The sequence below is a fragment of the Bombina bombina genome, chromosome 3 (assembly GCF_027579735.1).
Source record: "Bombina bombina isolate aBomBom1 chromosome 3, aBomBom1.pri, whole genome shotgun sequence".
In the NCBI taxonomy this organism is placed as follows: Eukaryota; Metazoa; Chordata; class Amphibia; order Anura; family Bombinatoridae; genus Bombina; species Bombina bombina.
The window spans coordinates 326,346,463-326,367,902 of record NC_069501.1 but is presented as its reverse complement, the minus strand read 5'-3'; the positions used below and the strand labels follow the sequence as shown (position 1 = coordinate 326,367,902).

The 21,440-nt window shown below is 40.9% G+C and overlaps 1 protein-coding gene across 1 annotated transcript in view; it reads left to right on the top strand.

The window, feature by feature from the left end:
- The window catches only part of DHRSX (dehydrogenase/reductase X-linked), a 973,969-nt gene that overhangs the window by 150,383 nt on the left and 802,146 nt on the right, over positions 1 to 21,440 (top strand). The window contains exon 3 of the mRNA XM_053706436.1: positions 10,134 to 10,202. Coding sequence (XP_053562411.1) covers positions 10,134 to 10,202 — 69 coding nt within the window. The remainder of the gene's footprint in view (positions 1 to 10,133; positions 10,203 to 21,440) is intronic.

Genomic DNA, 21,440 nt, shown 5'->3' with positions numbered 1-21,440 from the left:
ATAGCTAGTATATGCATGTCAATCCCATTTCCTTACACTAAACTCTCTTCTTGACTCACTGCAATCATCCCCATCACTCCACAGACAGCAATTGTCAAGGTTACCAACGACCTACTTACAGCAAAATCCAAAGGCCACTTCTCTCTGCTTATCCTCCTTGATCTGTCTGCAGCCTTTTATACTGTTGACCACCCTCTTTTGCTCCAAACCCTCCAATCATTTGACATCTGCGACACAGCTCTCTCGTGGTTCTCTTCCTATCTATCTAACCGTACCTTTAGTGTAGCCTTCTCTGGAGCATCCTCTGCCCTGTTACCACTTTCTGTTGGGTACCTCAAGGCTCTGTCCTCTGTCCCCTTCTCTTTTCAATCTACACGTCATCATTAGGTTCCTTAACCCCTTAATGACCACAGCACTTTTCCATTTTCTGTCCGTTTGAGACCAAGGCTATTTTTACATTTTTGAGGTGTTTGTGTTTAGCTGTAATTTTCCTCTTACTCATTTACTGTACCCACACATATTATATACCGTTTTTCTCGCCATTAAATGGACTTTCTAAAGATACCATTATTTTCATCATATCTTATAATTTACTATAAAAAAATTATAAAATATGAGGAAAAAATGGAAAAAAAACACACTTTTTCTAACTTTGACCCCCAAAATCTGTTACACATCTACAACCACAAAAAAACACCCATGCTAAATAGTTTCTAAATTTTGTCCTGAATAGAAATACCCAATGTTTACATGTTCTTTGCTTTTTTTGTAAACTATAGGGCCATAAATACAAGTAGCACTTTGCTATTTCCAAACCATTTCTTTTCAAAATTAGCGCTAGTTACATTAGAACACTGATATCTTTCAGGAATCTCTGAATATCCATTGACATGTATATATTTTTTTTTAGTAGACAACCCAAAGTATTGATCTAGGCCCATTTTGGTATATTTCATGCCACCATTTCACCGCCAAATGCAATCAAATACAAAAAATCGTTCACTTTTCACAAATTTTTTCACAAACTTTTGGTTTCTAACTTAAATTATTTACAAACAGCTTGTGCAATTATGGCATAAATTGTTGTAAATTCTTATCTGGGATCCCCTTTGTTCAGAAATAGCAGACATATATGACTTTGGCATTGCTTTTTGGTAATTAGAAGGCCGCTAAATGCCACTGCGCACCACACGTGTATTATGCCCAGCAGTGAAGGGGTTAATTAGGGAGCATGTAGGGAGCTTTTTGGGATAGTTTTAGCTTTAGTGTAGTGTAGTAGACAACCCCAAGTATTGATCTAGGCCAATTTTGGTATATTTTATGCCACCATTTCACCGCCAAATGCGATCAAATTAAAAAAAAAGTTAAATTTTTCTCAATTTTAGGTTTCTCACTGAAATTATTTACAAACAGCTTGTGCAATTATGGCACAAATGGTTGTAAATGCTTCTCTGGGATCCCCTTTGTTCAGAAATAGCAGACATATATGGCTTTGGCATTGCTTTTTGGTAATTAGAAGGCCTCTACATGCCGCTGCGCATCACACGTGTATTATGGCTAGCAGTGAAGGGGTTAATTATGTAGCTTGTAGGGAGCTTGCAGGGTTAATTTTATCTTTAGTGTAGAGCTCAGCCTCCCACCTGAAACATCAGACCCCTTGATCCCTCCCAAACAGCTCTCTTCCCTCCCCCACCCCACAATTGTCCCCGCCATCTTAAGTACTGGCAGAAACTCTGCCAGTACTAAAATAAAAGGTATTTGGCCCTTTTTTTAAAAAAAAAAAAAAAAAAAAAAAGCATATTTACATATGCTGATGTGTATGATCCCCCCTTTGACCCCAACCTCACTGATCCGCCACCTAACAGCTCTCTAACCCTTCCCCTCTGCCTTAATGGGTGCCATTTTGGGTACTGGCAGCTGTCTGCCAGTACCCAGTTTTGCAAAAAATTTGCCTTTTTATTAAAAAAAAGCCCTTTTCTGTAGTGTAGCTCCCCCCCCCCCACCAAGACCAACCCCCAACCCCTTCCAGATCCCTTATGTGATGATAGCAGGATGTGATGTCACTAGCATGTGGGCGGGGCTTAGGTCCGGTGTCTGTGTCGCAGTTAGTTTAAGACAATCAACCTGTCTGGATGTGTATTGCTATGCTCTGTAATAAAATAGAGTTGTACCATCATTGCTGTGTCCTGCATATGTCCTGCATCTCATGACATGGTGTCAGAAGTTCTGGACTACGCTTCTGTTTCTGATGATAACGATGTCAAAGTTTACCCCACCTGAGCCTTTTGACTTTTCTCAGCCTGCAGCTTGGCCCACATGGCGTCAGCGGTTTCAGCGCTTCAGGATTGCATCCAAACTGAACAAGGAGAGTGGTGAAGTACAAGTTAATTCTCTTTTATACTCCATGGGGAAAGATGTAGAGCCAGTGTTCAATGCTTTTACTTTTCAAGAAGGGGAAGAAGTTAACTTTGATATAGTTATGGATAAACTCAGTGCCCACTTTGTGCCCAAAAGAAATGTGATTCATGAGAGAGCCTGTTTTCACAAACGTAATCAGCGTGTGGGAGAATCTGTGGAGTCATTTGTGCGCAGCCTGTATGAATTAGCTGAATTCTGTGAGTTTGGTGTTGCTAAAGAAGAGCAAATCAGAGACAGAATAGTTATTGGAATTGCAGATGCTGAAGTCTCCCTGAAGCTGCAGTTAGAGCCTGATTTAACGTTAGAAGGGGCTATTAGGATGGCCCGCCAGAGTGAACTGGTGAAAAAGCAAAGTGCTGATCTGAGGTCTGAGAGTATTGTGGATGAAGTGCAACAGTCTAGAAAAATTACTAGTGAAAGGCACAGTGTGAGCGGTAGATCAAAAGTATTGGAAAGGCCTAGAAGTGGATGGGCGCAACATGGCCGATGCACACGGTGCTACCGGGCTCATGATCAGAGTGCTATATGCCCGGCCAGAGATAAAAGATGCAGAAAATGTAACAGAATAGGCCATTTTGAAGTGGTGTGTAAAACTGAATACATTAAGGAGATGCAGGTGGACAGTGACCAGGAGGGTCAGGAAGTGTCTTTTGTGGGGTCTGTTGTGGAACGGACAAGCTCAGAGGAAGATTGGAAAGTTACTTTTACTGTGATGGGAGCCAAAGTTGATTTTAAGATTGACACAGGAGCAGATATCACTGTAATGTCTTTTGCTGAATTTATAAAACTGCCTAGACAGCCCCAGCTGGCGAAGGTTACTACAAATGTTCATAGTCCTGGTGGCCGCATTGATTGTGTGGGGAAATTTCTTGCCAGCTGTGAGTACAAACAAAAAAAGTTCACCATGTGGGTGCATGTGATCCGAGGTCAGTGTGTTAACAGTTTATTGAGCAGAAAAGCAGCCTGTGACTTGGGCCTCGTGGCCAGAGTGAATGAGATCTCTGAAGATATGTTTGGCGAGTTGGGCCTACTGAGCTGCAAACCTGTCCGTATAGCACTTAAAAGTGACGCAGTCCCGTACAGTATTTCTACTCCTCGTAGAATTCCGTTCCCGCTCATGCCTCAAGTGGAGAAAGAGCTCATGCGCATGAAGTCTATGGGGGTTATTGAAGAGGTTGTTGAAGCAACTGATTGGTGTGCCCCCATTGTTCCAGTTGCAAAGAAAAACGGAAAGGTGCGCATCTGTGTGGACCTGAAAAGGTTGAATGAGGCAGTGAAGAGGGAAAGATTTGTGCTGCCGACACTGGAAGATATAGCCCCGAAGTTGGCTGGGGCGAAGTTCTTTTCCACATTAGATGCTTCTAGCGGCTTTTGGCAGATCCCCCTGGATCCAAAGTGCCGCAAACTGACTACCTTTATCACTCCGGTAGGTCGGTTCTGTTTCTGCAGACTTCCCTTTGGGATATCCTCCGCTCCTGAGATCTTTCAGAGGGAAATGAGTTCTCTCCTGAGTGGCCACGTGGGCACAGCAGTCGTCATGGACGACATTCTAGTGTATGGGTCTACAGTGGAGGAGCATGATCAGCGTTTGAGTTGTGTGCTGCAGGCTATCAAAGAGTCTGGGCTGAAGCTGAATAAAGAAAAATGTCATTTTAGGAAAACTGAATTATGCTACTTTGGGCATATCATCAACGGGGATGGCATCAAGCCGGACCCCGAGAAAATTCGGGCTATCGAACAGATGAAAAGCCCTTCGGATGTACATGAGCTGAGACAGATATTGGGCCTTGTAAATTACGTGGGCAAGTTTCTTCCAGATTTATCTACAGTTTTGCACCCTATCACAGAGTTGCTTAAGAAAGATGTTGCCTGGGTCTGGGGACCCTCACAAGAAAAAGCGTTCCTGCATGCTAAGTCCCTGCTGGGGTCTGCCCCAGTGCTGGGGTTCTACGACCCTTCAAAAAAGACTGTGGTTAGTGCTGATGCAAGCAGTTATGGGTTGGGGGCTGCACTCCTGCAACTGAACGACAACAAACTACAGCCCATCGCCTACTGTTCCCGCACACTGACGGCTGCGGAGTCAAAATACGCTCAAATTGAGAAAGAGTGCCTGGCTGCAGTTTGGGCCTGTGAACGCTTTCAGCGTTATCTAGTGGGTTTGGAGAAATTTAGTCTGGAAACTGACCACAAACCGCTAGTCCCTCTTATCAATTCTTATGACATCGACAAAACACCCTTGAGATGCCAGAGACTTTTAATGAGACTGCTCAGGTTCAATGTTCAGGCAGTGCATGTGCCGGGGAAGCAGCTGGTTGTGGCAGATACACTGTCCAGGCTCCCGCTGGCTGCTGCTGAAGAATCCTCCACAGAGTCGGATGTAAAAGTGTATGTTGATTCAGTTCTGGCCTCTAAGTCCATTTCTTCAAGGAAACTGGAAGAGATAAAGAAAGAGACATATTTGGACACAGATCTGCAAGAAGTTATAAGGTACATAAGAGATGGCTGGCCCGAGAGCCGGGCAGCCTGGATGTCTTTAAATGCTTACCAGCCAGAGAGGTCGCAGCTCACGGAGCTGGAGGGGTTGGTGCTGTTCCAAGACCGTATTGTAATTCCTGTCAGCATGAGGAAGGAGATGTTGAACAGGATACACGATGGGCACTTAGGCATCACAAAGTGCAGAGAAAGAGCAGCTACAGCTGTGTGGTGGCCTGGGATCAGCTCTGACATTGCAGATCATGTGTCTAAATGTGCCTTTTGCCGGGAACGCCGGCCTACTCAGAGAAGGGAGCCCTTAATGTCTACTCCGCTGCCTGCGGGGCCGTGGCAGAAAATAGCTGCTGATTTGTGCGAACTGCACGGGAAAAAGTTTCTTGTTGTTATCGACTACTATTCCAGGTATTTGGAAATAGCACCCCTGAATGATATCACAAGTCAGGCCGTTATCATTCGCCTGAAGAGCTTGTTCGCCCGCTGGGGCATTCCAATGGAGCTGGTGAGTGATAATGGCATGCAGTTCGCTTCTACAGAGTTCAGTGCTTTCAGCAGGGAATATGATTTTGTACATTCCACGTCAAGTCCACATTATCCGCAGGCCAACGGAATGGCTGAAAGGGCAGTTCAAACAACAAAATTCATCCTAAAGCAATCTGAACCGTACCTAGCCCTCTTGTCATACAGGGCGACGCCCATTCAAGCCACCGGGTTTAGCCCGGCACAGCTGATGCTAGGACGCCAGATTCGCACCACTTTACCCTCAGAGGGTGTCTTCAAGCCGCCTGGCCCTGTTCCTCGGGACGAAGTCCTTAGGAGGGATGAAGAGGCCAAAAAGGGTTATCGTTTCTTCTACGACAGGAGACATTCTGTCAGGCCTTTACAGGAACTGAAAGCGGGCCAAAGTGTCAGAATTAAACTGGATGATGAGAAGAAATGGAAGACGCCTGCTACGGTAGTGGGCCGCTCTCCAGAACCAAGGTCTTACACAGTCCTTACAGAGGGAGGGACGGTTACACGCCGTAACCGAAGACATCTTCAGCCTGTACCTGAGAGTCTGGAACCGGATACCTCAGTACCACCGCCGGTGGGATCTCCTGTTCTAAGAGAGGTGCCTTCCCCTCAGCAAGATCATAGCGGGGATATATCTTTGCCTCCAGCAGACTCTTGTTCACCATCTTCTGTATCAGAGGACAGTTCATGCAAAGTTACATCAAGCGGAAGAGTGGTGAGGCTTCCGGCCCGATACAGGGACTGACTTTAGCTAGAACAGTGACCGGAAGTATGGGCAGAATAATCCCATGGTCACTGTGGACTAGGGTAGTCTACCCCGATGTCCAAGTCAGGATGTAATTTATTTGTTCATGTTTTCTAATCTATCTGTTTTTATAATGTTCTAAAACAAAATGTTGTTGTATACCCTGTTGGTGTACCTTGTTATTTAATATATGCAAATGTATGCTTTGCCTTTGAAAAAGGGGAAGATGTGATGATAGCAGGATGTGATGTCACTAGCATGTGGGCGGGGCTTAGGTCCGGTGTCTGTGTCGCAGTTAGTTTAAGACAATCAACCTGTCTGGATGTGTATTGCTATGCTCTGTAATAAAATAGAGTTGTACCATCATTGCTGTGTCCTGCATATGTCCTGCATCTCATGACACCTTAGATTAGATTTTTAATGTTTAAACTTTCTTATTTTTTTTTACTTTTAACTTTATGTTTTTCTGTAGTGTAGCGGTTCCCACCCGCTCCCGCCCCGTGCACGCGCCCGCCCACCAACCCCCATGCACGCGCGCGCTCCCGTGTGCGCCCCGTGGGTCCCGCCCCCGATCCCGCCCCCCTCCACTCCATACAGAGCATCGATGGCCGCCCACCCGCCTCCCACGTAAGCTCCCACCCACCAACGATACCGGCCATCGATGTCCGGTGCAGAGAGGGCCACAGAGTGGCTCTCTCTGCATCGGATGGCCAAGGGGGGTTATTGCAGGATGCCTCCATATCGAGGCATCACTGCAATAACCGGAAAGCAGCTGGAAGCGAGCAGGATCGCTTCCAGCTGCTTTCCAGACCAAGGACGTACGCCACACGTCCTCTGTCATTAACTGTATTTTTTTTGAGGACGTGTGGCGTACGTCCTTGGTCGTTAAGGGGTTAATAAAGTCCCATTGGTTTCAATAGCATTTGTATGCAGATGACACTGAAATCTATCTCTCTGCACCAGACGTACCTCCTTCCTTACTAACCCATGTCACTAACTGTCTTTCTTATATCTCATCTTGGATGTCCTCTAACTACCTTAAGCTAAATCTTTCCAAAACCGAACTCCTTATTTTTCCCCTTCCTCCAAAATCTCCACCCCCCAATTTTCTATAACTGTTGATAATTCCATCATTACCCATACCCCGCATGCCCAATGTCTTGGGGTCACACTTGACTCAGACCTTTCTTTCATTGCTCACATTCAGTCCTTGGCTAAAACCTGCCGCTTCAACTTTAAAAACATCTCTAAAATTAGACATTTCGTTACACAAGACACAACTAAGATTTTAATCCACTCTCTCATCCTCTCCCGCCTCGACTATTGCAACTCAGTCCTCTCTGGTCTCCCTATCTGCCGCCTAGCTCCTTTACAATCCATAATGAATTCCTCTGCCAGGCTCATCTTCCTTACGCGTCACTCTTCATCTGCTGTACCTCTCTGCCAATCCCTTTACTGACTTTCACTTGCCTCCAAGATTGAACACAAAATCCTCACTCTGACATACAATTCCCTCAACTGCAATGCTCCCCCCTACATTATAGACCTTGTCTCCAGATACTCCCCTCCCGTCCCCTTCGCTCTGATTACCCCCTTAATGACAGAGGACTTACCAGGTACGTCATGGAAAAACATTCCCTTAATGACAATTGACGTACCTGGTACGTCCTCTGTTGTTAGAAGCGCTGGAAGCGATCATGATCGCTTCCAGCTGCTTACAAGGGATTGTAGTGATGCCTCAATATTGAGGCATCACTGCAATCCCTTATTTTACCCACCGATGCAGAAAGGGCCACTCTGTGGCCCTCTCTGCATCGGACTATAGTGATCTCACATTCGTTGGTGGGTGGGAGCAGCTTCTGGGCGGACCGTTAAGTATATGCTCCCGATTGGTATTAGTTTTGAGTAGTTCCTGCAATATCGGCGGTTGCGGCGGGGGGGGAGCGGGGGTGGGTGCGCGCGCTTGTGCACGCGCACGCAAAGTATGACCGGAAGAAATAGAAAAAAATAATATAATTAATGCAGATGCCTGGGGTCCTGGGGATCTTCTTTGAGTAGTAAGGGATCTGGGAGGGGGAGGGATGTAGATTATTAAGGGGGGCCCAGCTACACTACAGAAAACATATTTTTCATCTAAAAAGTAAAAAAAAAACTATTTTTGGGGGCAAATTGGGTACTGGCAGACAGCTGCCAGTACCCAAGATGGTGGCAAAAGGGTAGAGGGGGAGGGTTAGAAAGATGTATGGGGGGATCAGGGAGGTTGTGGGGTAAGGGGGGATGCAGACTGCAGACAGTATGAAAAAAAAAATAAAAAAAAATAAAAAATGATTTTTATTTCAGTACTGGCAGACTTTCTGCCAGTACTTAAGATGGCGGTGACAATTGTGAGGTGGGGGAGGGAAGAGAGCTGTTTGAGGGAGGTCAGGGGGGGATCAGGGGGTGGGATGTGTCAGGTGGGAGGCTGATCTCTACACTAAAGCTAAAAATTAACCCTACAAGCTACCTAATTAACCCCTTAACTGCTGGGCATATTACAAATGTGGTGCGCAGCAGCATTTAACGGCCTTATTATTACCAAAAAGCAACGCCAAAGCCATATATGTCTGCTATTTCTGAACAAAGTGGATCCCAGAGAAACATTTACAACCATTTGTGCCATAATTACACAAGCTATTTGTAAATAATTTCAGTGAGAAACCTAAAATTGTGAAAAATTTAAGTTTTTTTTTTTTATTTGATTGTATTTGGCGGTGAAATGGTGGCATGAAATATACTAAAATGGGCCTAGATCAATACTTTGGGATGTCTTCTAAATAAAAATATATACATGTGAAGGGATATTCAGGGATTCCTGAAAGATATTAGTGTCCCAATGTAACTAGCGCTAATTTTAAAAAAAAGTGGTTTGGAAATAGCAAAGTGCTACTTGTATTTATGGCCCTATAACTTGCAAAAAAAAAAAAAAAAAGAACATGCAGACATTGGGTATTTCTAAACTCAGGACAAAATTTTGAAACTATTTAGCATGGTTGTTTATTGGTGGTTGTAGATGTGTAACAGATTTTGGGGGTCAAAGTTAGAAAAAGTGTGTTTTTTTCCATTTTTTCCTCATATTTTGTATTTTCTTTTACAGTAAATTATAAGATATGATGGAAATAATGGTATCTTTAGAAAGTCCATTTAATGGCGAGAAAAACAGTATATAATATGTGTGGGTACAGTAAATGAGTAAGAGGAAAATTACAGCTAAACACCAACACTGCAGAAATTTAAAAATAGCCATTGTCATTAAGGGTAAGAAAATTGAAAAATGGTCCGGTCATTAAGGGGTTAAAATCTCCTACTCCTCTCCTCCTCTTGTTACTTCCTCACATTCCCATTCACAGGACTTCTCCAGACTGGCCCCCATCTTGTGGAACTCCCTGCCTCACTCCACAAGGCTCTCACCTAGTTTTAACAGCTTCAAGCGCTCCCTGAAGACTCTACTATTCAGGGATGCATACAACCAACACTAACCTTTCCTAACTCCATTGCTTTCCCCTTGAACCCCTTAGAATTTAAGCCTATGGGCCCAGCTGTTTGTAGATCACCTTCATAAGAGCCAACTACAACAGTGAAACTCTCGGCAGGGCCCATTTGATCCCTGTAAATGTTATCTTGTATACCATCTATGCTTATAGCGCTGCGGAATCTGTTGGTGCTCTACAAATCACTGATAATAATATTAACAGGCCGACAATTAGACTGACTTCTTTAATGACAAGTCACTTTGTTTTATTTTTTACTGAAATGTTATTTATCTATGATGTTTAAATTAAAACCTCTATTTAGCTTGGGGAGCACAAATATATTTTGTTTCTGTGTAATATATTTTATCTTTAGCTGCTGCATTACAGACATAAATTGATTCATGCCAAATCATTTTCATTAAAATAAATAAATAAAGAATGTATTTGATCCATTACAGCTGGAAATAATACAACCGAAGGCAACGAAGCAGTGAGGCAGATAAATCAGTACACCCTGAATGCAAAAGGTACACATTTTATCTGAAGCAGATTTTCATTGTGGTATATGAGCTCTGTTATCTGTGCAATTTGCACAATAAAATGCAGTGTAATAGACTTTAAAATGAACTTTAGAGAAAAGTGCTTCTTGAATCTTCTGATTCAATTAAAGTAGCAATCTTAGCAAGCTGTTCACATTCCTAAATATATATGTGTAATGTGTATGCCGGTCGGTGTGTGTATATATTTTCAGATTATACTTACTGGTATGATCTTCTTTTCTTATTGAATAAATAAACAATATTGCTTTAGAGGGTTTGCATCGCCACTTGTAATATTTTGTTACAATATTTGCAGTCTCACTCACTGCCGGGTGGTTTTACATCTCCTTTTTCTTTTTGGAGATATTTCACTTTCTCCCTAAGGTTTTTTCATTTTATATATATATATATATATATATACAGGCATACCTCGTTTTATTGCGCTTCGCAGATTTTGCCGATTTAAGGTTGTGGCAACCCTGTGTCAAGCAAGTCTATCTGCGCAATTTTGCCTACATTTATACACAGATAAATACACATAAATACACACCTTTATGAACACACCACCAACAAAAAGATTATGACTCACTGAAGGCTCAAATAATGGTTAGCATCTTTTTAGCAATACAGTATGTTTTAATTAAGGTATGTACATTGTTTTTTTAGACCTAATGCTATTGCGCACTTAATAGACTACAGTATAGTGTAAATATAACGTTTATATGCACTGGGAAACAAATAAATTAGTGCGACTCACTTTATTGCTATATTCACTTTATTGCGGTGGTCTGGAACCGAACCCCCAATATCTCAGAGGTATACCTGTGTGTGTGAATATATATATATATATATATATAATATATATATATATATATATATATATATATATATATTAGGGCTGGGCGATATGACCAAAAAAAAATTGCGATTTTCGATTTAACACCTTCATTTAGCATTAAACAATTTATTTAACACTACAGAATCTTAATGTGCATGTTTATCAATGTCCAATACACTATTTTACCATAGATACTTGAGTATAACGCAAGATTTTTGAGACATAAAATAAGATACAAATTGGAGGGGTCGCGGTATATTCTAGACATTTCATTTCATCTGATTTGATGCTGCCTTTAGGATGTGCACTAAACATGTCCTAAACATTATCAAGCCAGAATTTCACTCCGTCTTTGTCCAACCAGCCTTTTGGTTTAACTCTAACGATGAGAGATGGGAATTTCACATTTTTGGTGCAGAGTTTTTCACTTAAAAATAACCAGTGTTTTCAGTTTTGTGTCATCAGCCATGCAGAACAGAACGAATGTGAAGTGCGTTTTCTCATGACCGGTTTCCTGCTGAAGCTACAAAATTCAATTAACACCAACCTCACCAGACTTCTTGAGTTTCAATGCTTGGAGACGTATAGCATAAATCATATAACGTTTATTCCAGTTTTGGATATTACTGTACATAGATCAGATTACCGTACTGTACACAGACTGCTGACATTTTCTTTAATTACAATAAACCGTTAAAAAAAAATAATTTGAATAGACAACGCTCTTCATATGATGCGTCATTAAAGCTATGTTATCAAAGTGGCCGAATCAAGCAATAATTCTGCTTCTGCACGTACGTTTGGTATAGCAGAGAGTACAGTTCCTGACTGGCGTAAAAAGAAATCAGAACTAGAAATGATGCCGCGGACTAAGAAGGCCTGCAGAGGGTTATCATCAGCATATCCAAAACTGGAATCAACTTTATATGATTGGGTAATGGAGCACAGAAATAACGGCTATGCCATTTCACGAACAGCTATATGTCTCCAAGTATTGAAACTCAAGAAGTCTGGTGAAGTTGGTGTTAATACAAATGTTGTAACTTCAACAGGATGGTGTACACGCTTTATGAAACGGCATAATTTAACGTTACACCAAAGAACAAAGCTATCTCAGAAACTGCCAAAGGATCTTGAGGCAAACGTTGACAGCTTTCACAGATTTGTTCTTAAACTTCGTCGGCAACACAACTATGAGCTTGGTCAGATTGGCAACATGGTTGAAACACCCATGACGTTTGATTTGCCTGGAAATAGTTCTGTTCATACCAAAGGAGAGGAGACTGTTTTTGTGAAGACAACCGGTCATGTGAAAACTCACTTCACAGTCGTTCTATCCTGCATGGCTGATGGCGCAAAACTGAAACCACTGATTATTTTTAAGTGGAAAAAAAAACGGTGCAGAAAAATGCGAAATTCCCATCTTTTGTAATCGTTAGAGCTCAACCAAAAGGCTGGATGGACGAAGACGGAGTGAAATTCTGGCTTGATAATGTTTGGTGCCTGGCAGTCTGCGTTGCAAAAGAGCATTACTGGTGTGGGACATGTTTAGTGCACAAATTGGCTGTCAGCAATAAGTGCACTGACATCACAACTTCAACCGCTCGACATTTGTCTAAACAAGCCATTTAAAGACAAACTTCGCCAGATGTGGACCGATTGGATATGCTCTGATGCGGTAACAATAAACCAAGTCTGGCCTGCCTCAGAGACCAGATATCACTGTTGTTTGTTGTTGGGTTAAAGACTCCTGGGAATCAGTGCCGCCAGAAATGATCCAGAAATCCTTCCGTAAATGTAGCATAAGCAATGCCATGGATGGGACTGAAGATGATGCCATCTACGAAGATGATGAAAATTTGGAAGATGTAAATATTTCACATTTGCTAATGCAAATATGCTATGTTGTTTGCATGATGGGTGTTCAACATTTTTTTTTCTCTATTGACTTCTATGGGGAATGTTAAAATGCGATGGAGTTTGCACGATCTTGGGTGTTAGGTTCCCCCCCATTTTTTTTTATCGGGTTACCGCTAGTGCAAATAAGTTTTTTTTAAACTAGTAATACGAACAGAACCCGACTATCGTGAAAAAAAAGAAATACTGCACCACTTGTAATGAGCCCAATAAGATAAAAATGTAAAAACCGTTTTGAAAATAATTTTGATTTATCACTTTATGATAGGTACCTGCGACTCCGAGCTGGCTGGACATAACACTAATTGTAATTATTGATTTTAAAACCGAAGTGTTTGTTGGATTATGGGTAATGTTAAAATGTATTTTGATTTGATGGCACTATATATTTATTTTGCTAAATATGGATACACACAAATATAAGGGGTAGTTAGTTAGATACATATCTATATTATGCTAATTTAGATGGTATCAGTGGACATAATATGTTTCACTGGTATTTTTCTTTAAAAATATATTTTTCTAAACAGCATATACTTTTTAAATATGTTCTCATTAGTTAGTAGTTGGCAGAGTTGCTATTTGAAAGCAACAGACAATAGCCTAAAATACAGGGAGTGCAGAATTATTAGGCAAGTTGTATTTTTGAGGATTAATTTTATTATTGAACAACAACCATGTTCTCAATGAACCCAAAAAACTCATTAATATCAAAGCTGAATAGTTTTGGAAGTAGTTTTTAGTTTATTTTTAGTTATAGCTATTTTAGGGGGATATCTGTGTGTGCAGGTGACTATTACTGTGCATAATTATTAGGCAACTTAACAAAAAACAAATATATACCCATTTCAATTATTTATTTTTACCAGTGAAACCAATATAACATCTCAACATTCACAAATATACATTTCTGACATTCAAAAACAAAACAAAAACAAATCAGTGACCAATATAGCCACCTTTCTTTGCAAGGACACTCAAAAGCCTGCCATCCATGGATTCTGTCAGTGTTTTGATCTGTTCACCATCAACATTGCGTGCAGCAGCAACCACAGCCTCCCAGACACTGTTCAGAGAGGTGTACTGTTTTCCCTCCTTGTAAATCTCACATTTGATGATGGACCACAGGTTCTCAATGGGGTTCAGATCAGGTGAACAAGGAGGCCATGTCATTAGATTTTCTTCTTTTATACCCTTTCTTGCCAGCCACGCTGTGGAGTACTTGGACGCGTGTGATGGAGCATTGTCCTGCATGAAAATCATGTTTTTCTTGAAGGATGCAGACTTCTTCCTGTACCACTGCTTTAAGAAGGTGTCTTCCAGAAACTGGCAGTAGGACTGGGAGTTGAGCTTGACTCCATCCTCAACCCGAAAAGGCCCCACAAGCTCATCTTTGATGATACCAGCCCAAACCAGTACTCCACCTCCACCTTGCTGGCGTCTGAGTCAGACTGGAGCTCTTCCCTTTACCAATCCAGCCACGGGCCCATCCATCAAGACTCACTCTCATTTCATCAGTCCATAAAACCTTAGAAAAATCAGTCTTGAGATATTTCTTGGCCCAGTCTTGACGTTTCAGCTTGTGTGTCTTGTTCAGTGGTGGTCGTCTTTCAGCCTTTCTTACCTTGGCCATGTCTCTGAGTATTGCACACCTTGTGCTTTTGGGCACTCCAGTGATGTTGCAGCTCTGAAATATGGCCAAACTGGTGGCAAGTGGCATCTTGGCAGCTGCACGCTTGACTTTTCTCAGTTCATGGGCAGTTATTTTGCGCCTTGGTTTTTCCACACGCTTCTTGCGACCCTGTTGACTATTTTGAATGAAACGCTTGATTGTTCGATGATCACGCTTTAGAAGCTTTGCAATTTTAAGAGTGCTGCATCCCTCTGCAAGATATCTCACTATTTTTGACTTTTCTGAGCCTGTCAAGTCCTTCTTTTGACCCATTTTGCCAAAGGAAAGGAAGTTGCCTAATAATTATGCACATCTGATATAGGGTGTTGATGTCATTAGACCACTCCCCTTCTCATTACAGAGATGCACATCACCTAATATGCTTAATTGGTAGTAGGCTTTCGAGCCTATACAGCTTGGAGTAAGACAACATGCATAAAGAGGATGATGTGGTCAAAATACTCATTTGCCTAATAATTCTGCACTCCCTGTAGTTTGCAGCTACTAGTTTTAGTAAACCAAAAATAACAGCCATTGGCTATTTAACTATTTAATCAAGAAAGTTAGGAAATGCACTAAATGGTCATTGGTTACTGGGCCTTGTTGATCAAAAAGCAACAACATGGTAATAGCGACCCATAAATATAATCATAGTAGAGGACTCTCACATGAAATTCAAATATATTTTTTTACGTATATTTCATTGATATGTATATGATATTGCATAATGTATGTGATATTGTTTAATTTCATTTGATGGGATTGTGCACATGTGATTACGCTCTGTATGTATTTACAAGAATGACGTGAAATGAAAATCTATTTATGAAGTACATCAAGCATACAATGTCTGCAACTTTGTAGAATGTCATTAGTTGCACAATTCCACTTAACTGCATTGCTTGTAATCTTGTATGCTTATTACTTTGTTTCGAACGACTTTGCTAAGTATTTGGTTTTCTTAAAGTCACAGCCAATAGAATTACTGAAGAGAGATTATCTCTCTAGCTGTAATACGTGAAGGGAATGGTTAACACCTACTATAACAACTCACATGGTTAGACTATCTAATGCAATTTGGTTTTACCGGAGGAAGAGGAGGAGCCCTAAAATGCGGAGTGAGGATTATAGCCGTGGCCAGGCAAGACGCTTTTTTTTAGTCTCTCCATTTACAAGCTTTTCATGCACAAGTTTGGATAATGTCTGTTTAATCTAAGTATTGTGATTGCATGTTTTTATTTGTTTCTTCTACACAATTATATATCATTATATTTTGTGACTATATATTACTAATAATTTTTAACTTACTTTTATATATATATATATATATATATATATATATATATATATATACACACACATACACACATAAACATGTATGTTTGTATGTATGTGTAAACAATTGATTTGAACGTTTGATTCATAATTTGATACCTATTTTACTACATAGTGACAATCTGGAAATCTAACCCTAAACCAGGTGTAAGTTAAGTTGGCAGACACTGGGAGGACCTTGTTCCTTGCTGTACATGGTTAGAAACTGGTTGGTCCAGGGTCAGAATCTTTCTCTTACAGGTTCAGGCTTTCGTTATGATGCTCAGGGTTTGGGAAACCCATGGTCTAAAGAAGAAAGCTGAGACTTAGGGGGGTAGTTATCAAGCCGTCTACTTTTCTGACTTCGCCGGCCCAATACGCCCGCCTAAGCTCGCCTACCTTCGCCGCCGCGGACCTTGAATACGTTCGCCTAAGTTATCAAAAAAAGCTGTCAAAAAGCCGCGGGGCAATGAGCAGCGGACTGTGAGAGTTATCACTCATCCGATCTCGCTGCCCTTCGGCTTTTTCCCAGCTTTATTGCTAGCCTGTCACTAAGCACCCACACTAAACTACACTGTTCTATCCCTATACCGGCACCCCCGGAGCCCCCCGCAACTCAATAAAGTTACTAACCCCTAAACCGCCGCTCCTAGACCCTGCCGCAACTCTTATAAATGTATTAACCCCTAAACCGCCGCTCCTAGACCCTGCCGCAACTCTTATAAATGTATTAACCTCTAAACCGCCACTCCCGGAGCCCACCGCAACTATAATAAATGTATTAACCCCTATCCTGCCCCCCCTACACCGTCGCCACCTATAATAAATTTATTAACCCCTAATCTGCCCCCCCTACACCGTCGCCACCTATAATAAATTTATTAACCCCTAATCTGCCCCCCCTACACCGCCGCAACCTATATTAAACCTATTAACCCCTATCCTGCCCCCCCTACACCGTCGTCACCTATAATAAATTTATTAACCCCTATCCTGCCCCCCACTACACCGCCGCCACTGTAATAAAATTATTAACCCCTAAACCTAAGTCTAACCCTAACCCTAAGGCCCCCCTAACTTAAATATTAATTAAATAAATCTAAATAATATTTCTATTATTAACTAAATTAATCCTATTTAAAACTAAATACTTACCTTTAAAATAAACCCTAATATAGCTACAATATAAATAATAATTATATTCTAGCTATTTTAGGATTTATTTTTATTTTACAGGCAACTTTCAATTTATTTTAACTAGGTACAATAGCTATTAAATAGTTATTAACTATTTAATAGCTTACCTAGCTAAAATAAACTGAAATTGACCTGTAAAATAAATCCTAACCTAAGTTATAATTACACCTAACACTACACTATACTTTAATAAATTATTCCTATTTAAAACTAAATACTTACCTGTAAAATAAACCCTAAGATAGCTACAATATAAATAATAATTATATTGTAGCTATCTTAGGATTTATATTTATTTTACAGGTAACTTTGTATTTATTTTAGCTAGGTAGAATAGTTATTAAATAGTTATTAACTATTTAATAACTACCTAGCTAAAAGAAATACAAAATTACCTGTAAAATAAATCCTAACCTAAGTTACAATTAAACCTAATACTACACTATCATTAAATTAATTAAATAAACTACCTACAAATAACTACAATTAAATACAATTACATAAACTAACTAAAGTACAAAAAATAAAAAAAGCTAAGTTACAAAAAATAAAAAAATAAGTTACAAACATTTTAAAAATATTACAACAATTTTAAGCTAATTACACCTAATCTAAGCCCCCTAATAAAATAACAAACCCCCCAAAAATAAAAAAATGCCCTACCCTATTCTAAATTAAATAAAGTTCAAAGCTCTTTTACCTTACCAGCCCTTAAAAGGGCCATTTGTGGGGGCATGCCCCAAAAAGTTCAGCTCTTTTGACTGTAAAAGAAAAATACAACCCCCCCCAACATTAAAACCCACCACCCACATACCCCTAATCTAACCCAAACCCCCCTTACAAAAACCTAACACTAATCCCCTGAAGATCATCCTACCTTTAGTCGTCTTCACTCAGCCGAGCAGCGATGGAACCGAAGTGGACATCCGGAGAGGAAGAAGTTAATCCTCCAAGCTGCGCTGAAGAAATCTTCCATCCGATGAAGTCATCATCCAGGCGGCGATGAAGAAGTCTTCGATCCGGGCGATGTCATCTTCAAAGAGGCGCTGAAGAGGTCTTCTATCCGGGCGATGTCATCTTCCAAGCAGGGTCTTGAATCTTCCTCCCGCCGACGCGGAACCTCCTTCTTCACCGACGGACTACGACGAATGAAGGCTCCTTTAAGGGACATCATCCAAGATGGCGTCCCCTCAATTCCGATTGGCTGATAGGATTCTATCAGCCAATCGGAATTAAGATAGGAAAAATCTGATTGGCTGAAGGAATCAGCCAATCACATTGAGTTCGCATTTCTATTGGCTGTTCCGATCAGTAGGGGGGGCAGGATAGGGGTTAATACATTTATTATAGTTGCGGTGGGCTCCGGGAGCGGCGATTTAGGGGTTAATATGTATAGAGTAGCTTGCGGTGGGCTCCGGGAGCGGCTTAGGGGTTAATATGTATAGAGTAGCTTGCGGTGGGCTCCGGGAGTGGCGGTTTAGGGGGTAATAACTTTATTTAGTTGCGGCGGTGTAGGGGGGCAGATTAGTGGTGTTTAGACTCGGGGTACATGTTAGGGTGTTAGGTGCAGACAGCTCCCATAGAAATCAATGGGATGTCTGTCAGCAGCGAACTTGTACTTTCGCTATGGTCAGACTCCCATTGATTCCTATGGGATCCGCCGCCTCCAGGGGTGGCGGTTTGAAAACCAGGTACACTGGGCCGTAAAAGTGCCGAGCGTACCTGCTAGTCATTTGATAACTAGCAAAAGTAGTGAGAATGTGCCGCACTTGTGTGCGGAACATCTGGAGTGACGTTAGAATCGATCTGTGTCGGACTGAGTCTGGCGGATCGAAGCTTACGTCACTATATTCTACTTTAGCCGGTCTCGAGCCTTTGATAACTAAGGCGAATCAGCCTCTCCACAAATACGCTGCGGAATTCCAGCATATTTGAGGTTGACGGCTTGATAACTACCCCCCTTAAAGAGACAGCAATTTCTAAAAATAAATGTCATTCATATGTAAGAAGTTTAAATTAAAGCTGTATACTTTTTTTTTAAGCATGTTAGTGTACATCTGGCCACTACGGACTGATTACTCACTACTGGTAAAAAGAATTCTCACTGCTAATGTTTTGTGTTTTGGACCCCTTGTCAGACGAGTATACCATTTTTGTTTTTTATTCATCAATAAACCACACAAGTGAGAGAATTATTAGCAAATTAAGTAAATTAAACTTTTGGCCTTTGGTAATCACTAGTGGTTAGACTCACTGTCTAACGCCATGTACCTCTGCACATAATATTCCCTCTATTTTTTTTTTAATGGTATAGTAAAGTCAAAATTAAACTTGAATGATTTTAGATAGAGCACGTAATTTTAAGACACTTTTAAATTCACTTATATTTTCAAATGTGCTTTGTTCTCTTAGATACTTTGTTGTACATTAAAAAAATGTTTAAAATTGTATGTTCTATCCAAATCATATAATAACAGTTTGGGGTTTCCTGTCTCTTTATTTAACAAGTGCATGCAAAAATTGGGCCCTGACATTTTAAGGCGAAGCAGCCCACTCTCCCCCAACACCCCACCCCTTCACACACACACACAGACCTTTATCTTTAAATATCATGCAAATGAAAACTGCATTTGCACATAATAGCCACAAGAGAGCGCAGTGAACATTTGATACTGTATTCTTAAAGGGATTGTCTAAACCAGCATTTTTATTGTTTAAAAAGACAGATAAATCCTTTATTACACATTCCCCAGTTTTGCATAACCAACAAAGTTATATTAATATACATTTTACCACTGTGATTTACCTTGTATTAATCCTCTACAGACTGCCCCCTTATTTCAGTTCTTTTGACAGACTTGCATTTTAGCCAGTCAGTGTTGACTCCTAGGTAACTCAATGTGTGTGAGCACAATGTTATCTATAAAGCACACATGAACTAACGCCCTATAGTTGTGAAAAACTGTCAAAATGAATTCAGATAAGAGGCAGCCTTCAAGGGCTTAGAAATTAGCACGTGAGCCTACCTAGGTTTAGCTTTCCAACTAAGAATACCAAGATAACAAATCAAATTGGAAAGTTATTTAAAATTACATGCCCTATCTAAATCATGAAAGTTTAATTTTGACTAGACTGTCCCTTTAAACATTAGCAACTTAGCAAGTAGACTAACCAACCATATTTTTTTCTTTTCTTTTTATAGTACTAATACAGACTTTTTAAATATCTGAAACCTAGAAGTAAAAAAATGACAAAAGACAAAATGTCAAATGAAACACATTATTTCTTATATAGAGCGATAAGGTAATTGGCTACTTACCCTGACATCCTCAGTCTTGACTGACACTGATTAATTTAGCTGTTGGCAAAGCTACTAACACTGGCTTGACTAAACTAATAGCAGGTCTTATAGTGCCTAGAAAATGGACACTCCAGGTCAGTAAAATGCCCTAGCATTGTTTTCTTTGGCTTGGGGTGCATAGGGCTCAACGTAATATATTTTTCTTTTTGAGGCATGCTTTGGCACAATTACATATCACTTCCAGCTACCTGCTGTGTCTCCAAGCAGTAACTAGCTTCATCACTCTCTTCCTCTTCAGTTCGTACAACACAGCCCTTCTTCACCTCACACATGCAAAGTCCTGCCCGGCCTACGGCTGCAGCTCACTGAGGGGCGGGCATCATGTGACGTGTGGGGTAAGCCATACTTGGAGCCCCAGTAATACTCCCACATGAGTGCACATGCATGTATTATTGTACAGCCGCACAAGCACTGTACCACACCGCTGTATGCTTCATCTTGACCCACACATGATGTGTGGGTCAAGCTGAAGCATACAGTGGTGCAGTGCCGGTGCGGCTTTGCAATAATATGTTAATAAGTGACAAAATAACATTTGTGCCATTTGCCAGAATCTCTGTATGGGCGGGGGTAAGTAACATGCGGCCCACCAGCATTTGCCCGGTATGCCCTATGGTCAGTCAGGGCCTATTACACACGTCTCATAACATAAATAATTTTTAGCTGCGTTAATTTTCCTTTATGAACATAGTTATGTTAAGAGTTAAATACATTTAGCGAAACAAAATGTACATTTGAATAACAAGCCTATGCCAACAGCAACATCCTTTTGCTTTCTGCCTAATTGCTTCACTGCTGTTGTTTGGTTAATTGCTCTCCAGTCTCCCTGTGCACGGTAGATTAGCAAATCTTTTGGTGACCCTCAAAACATTTTAAGCAGGCTCCAGTTTATGAAGTACATGCTTATCTTATATGATTTGGGCTAGA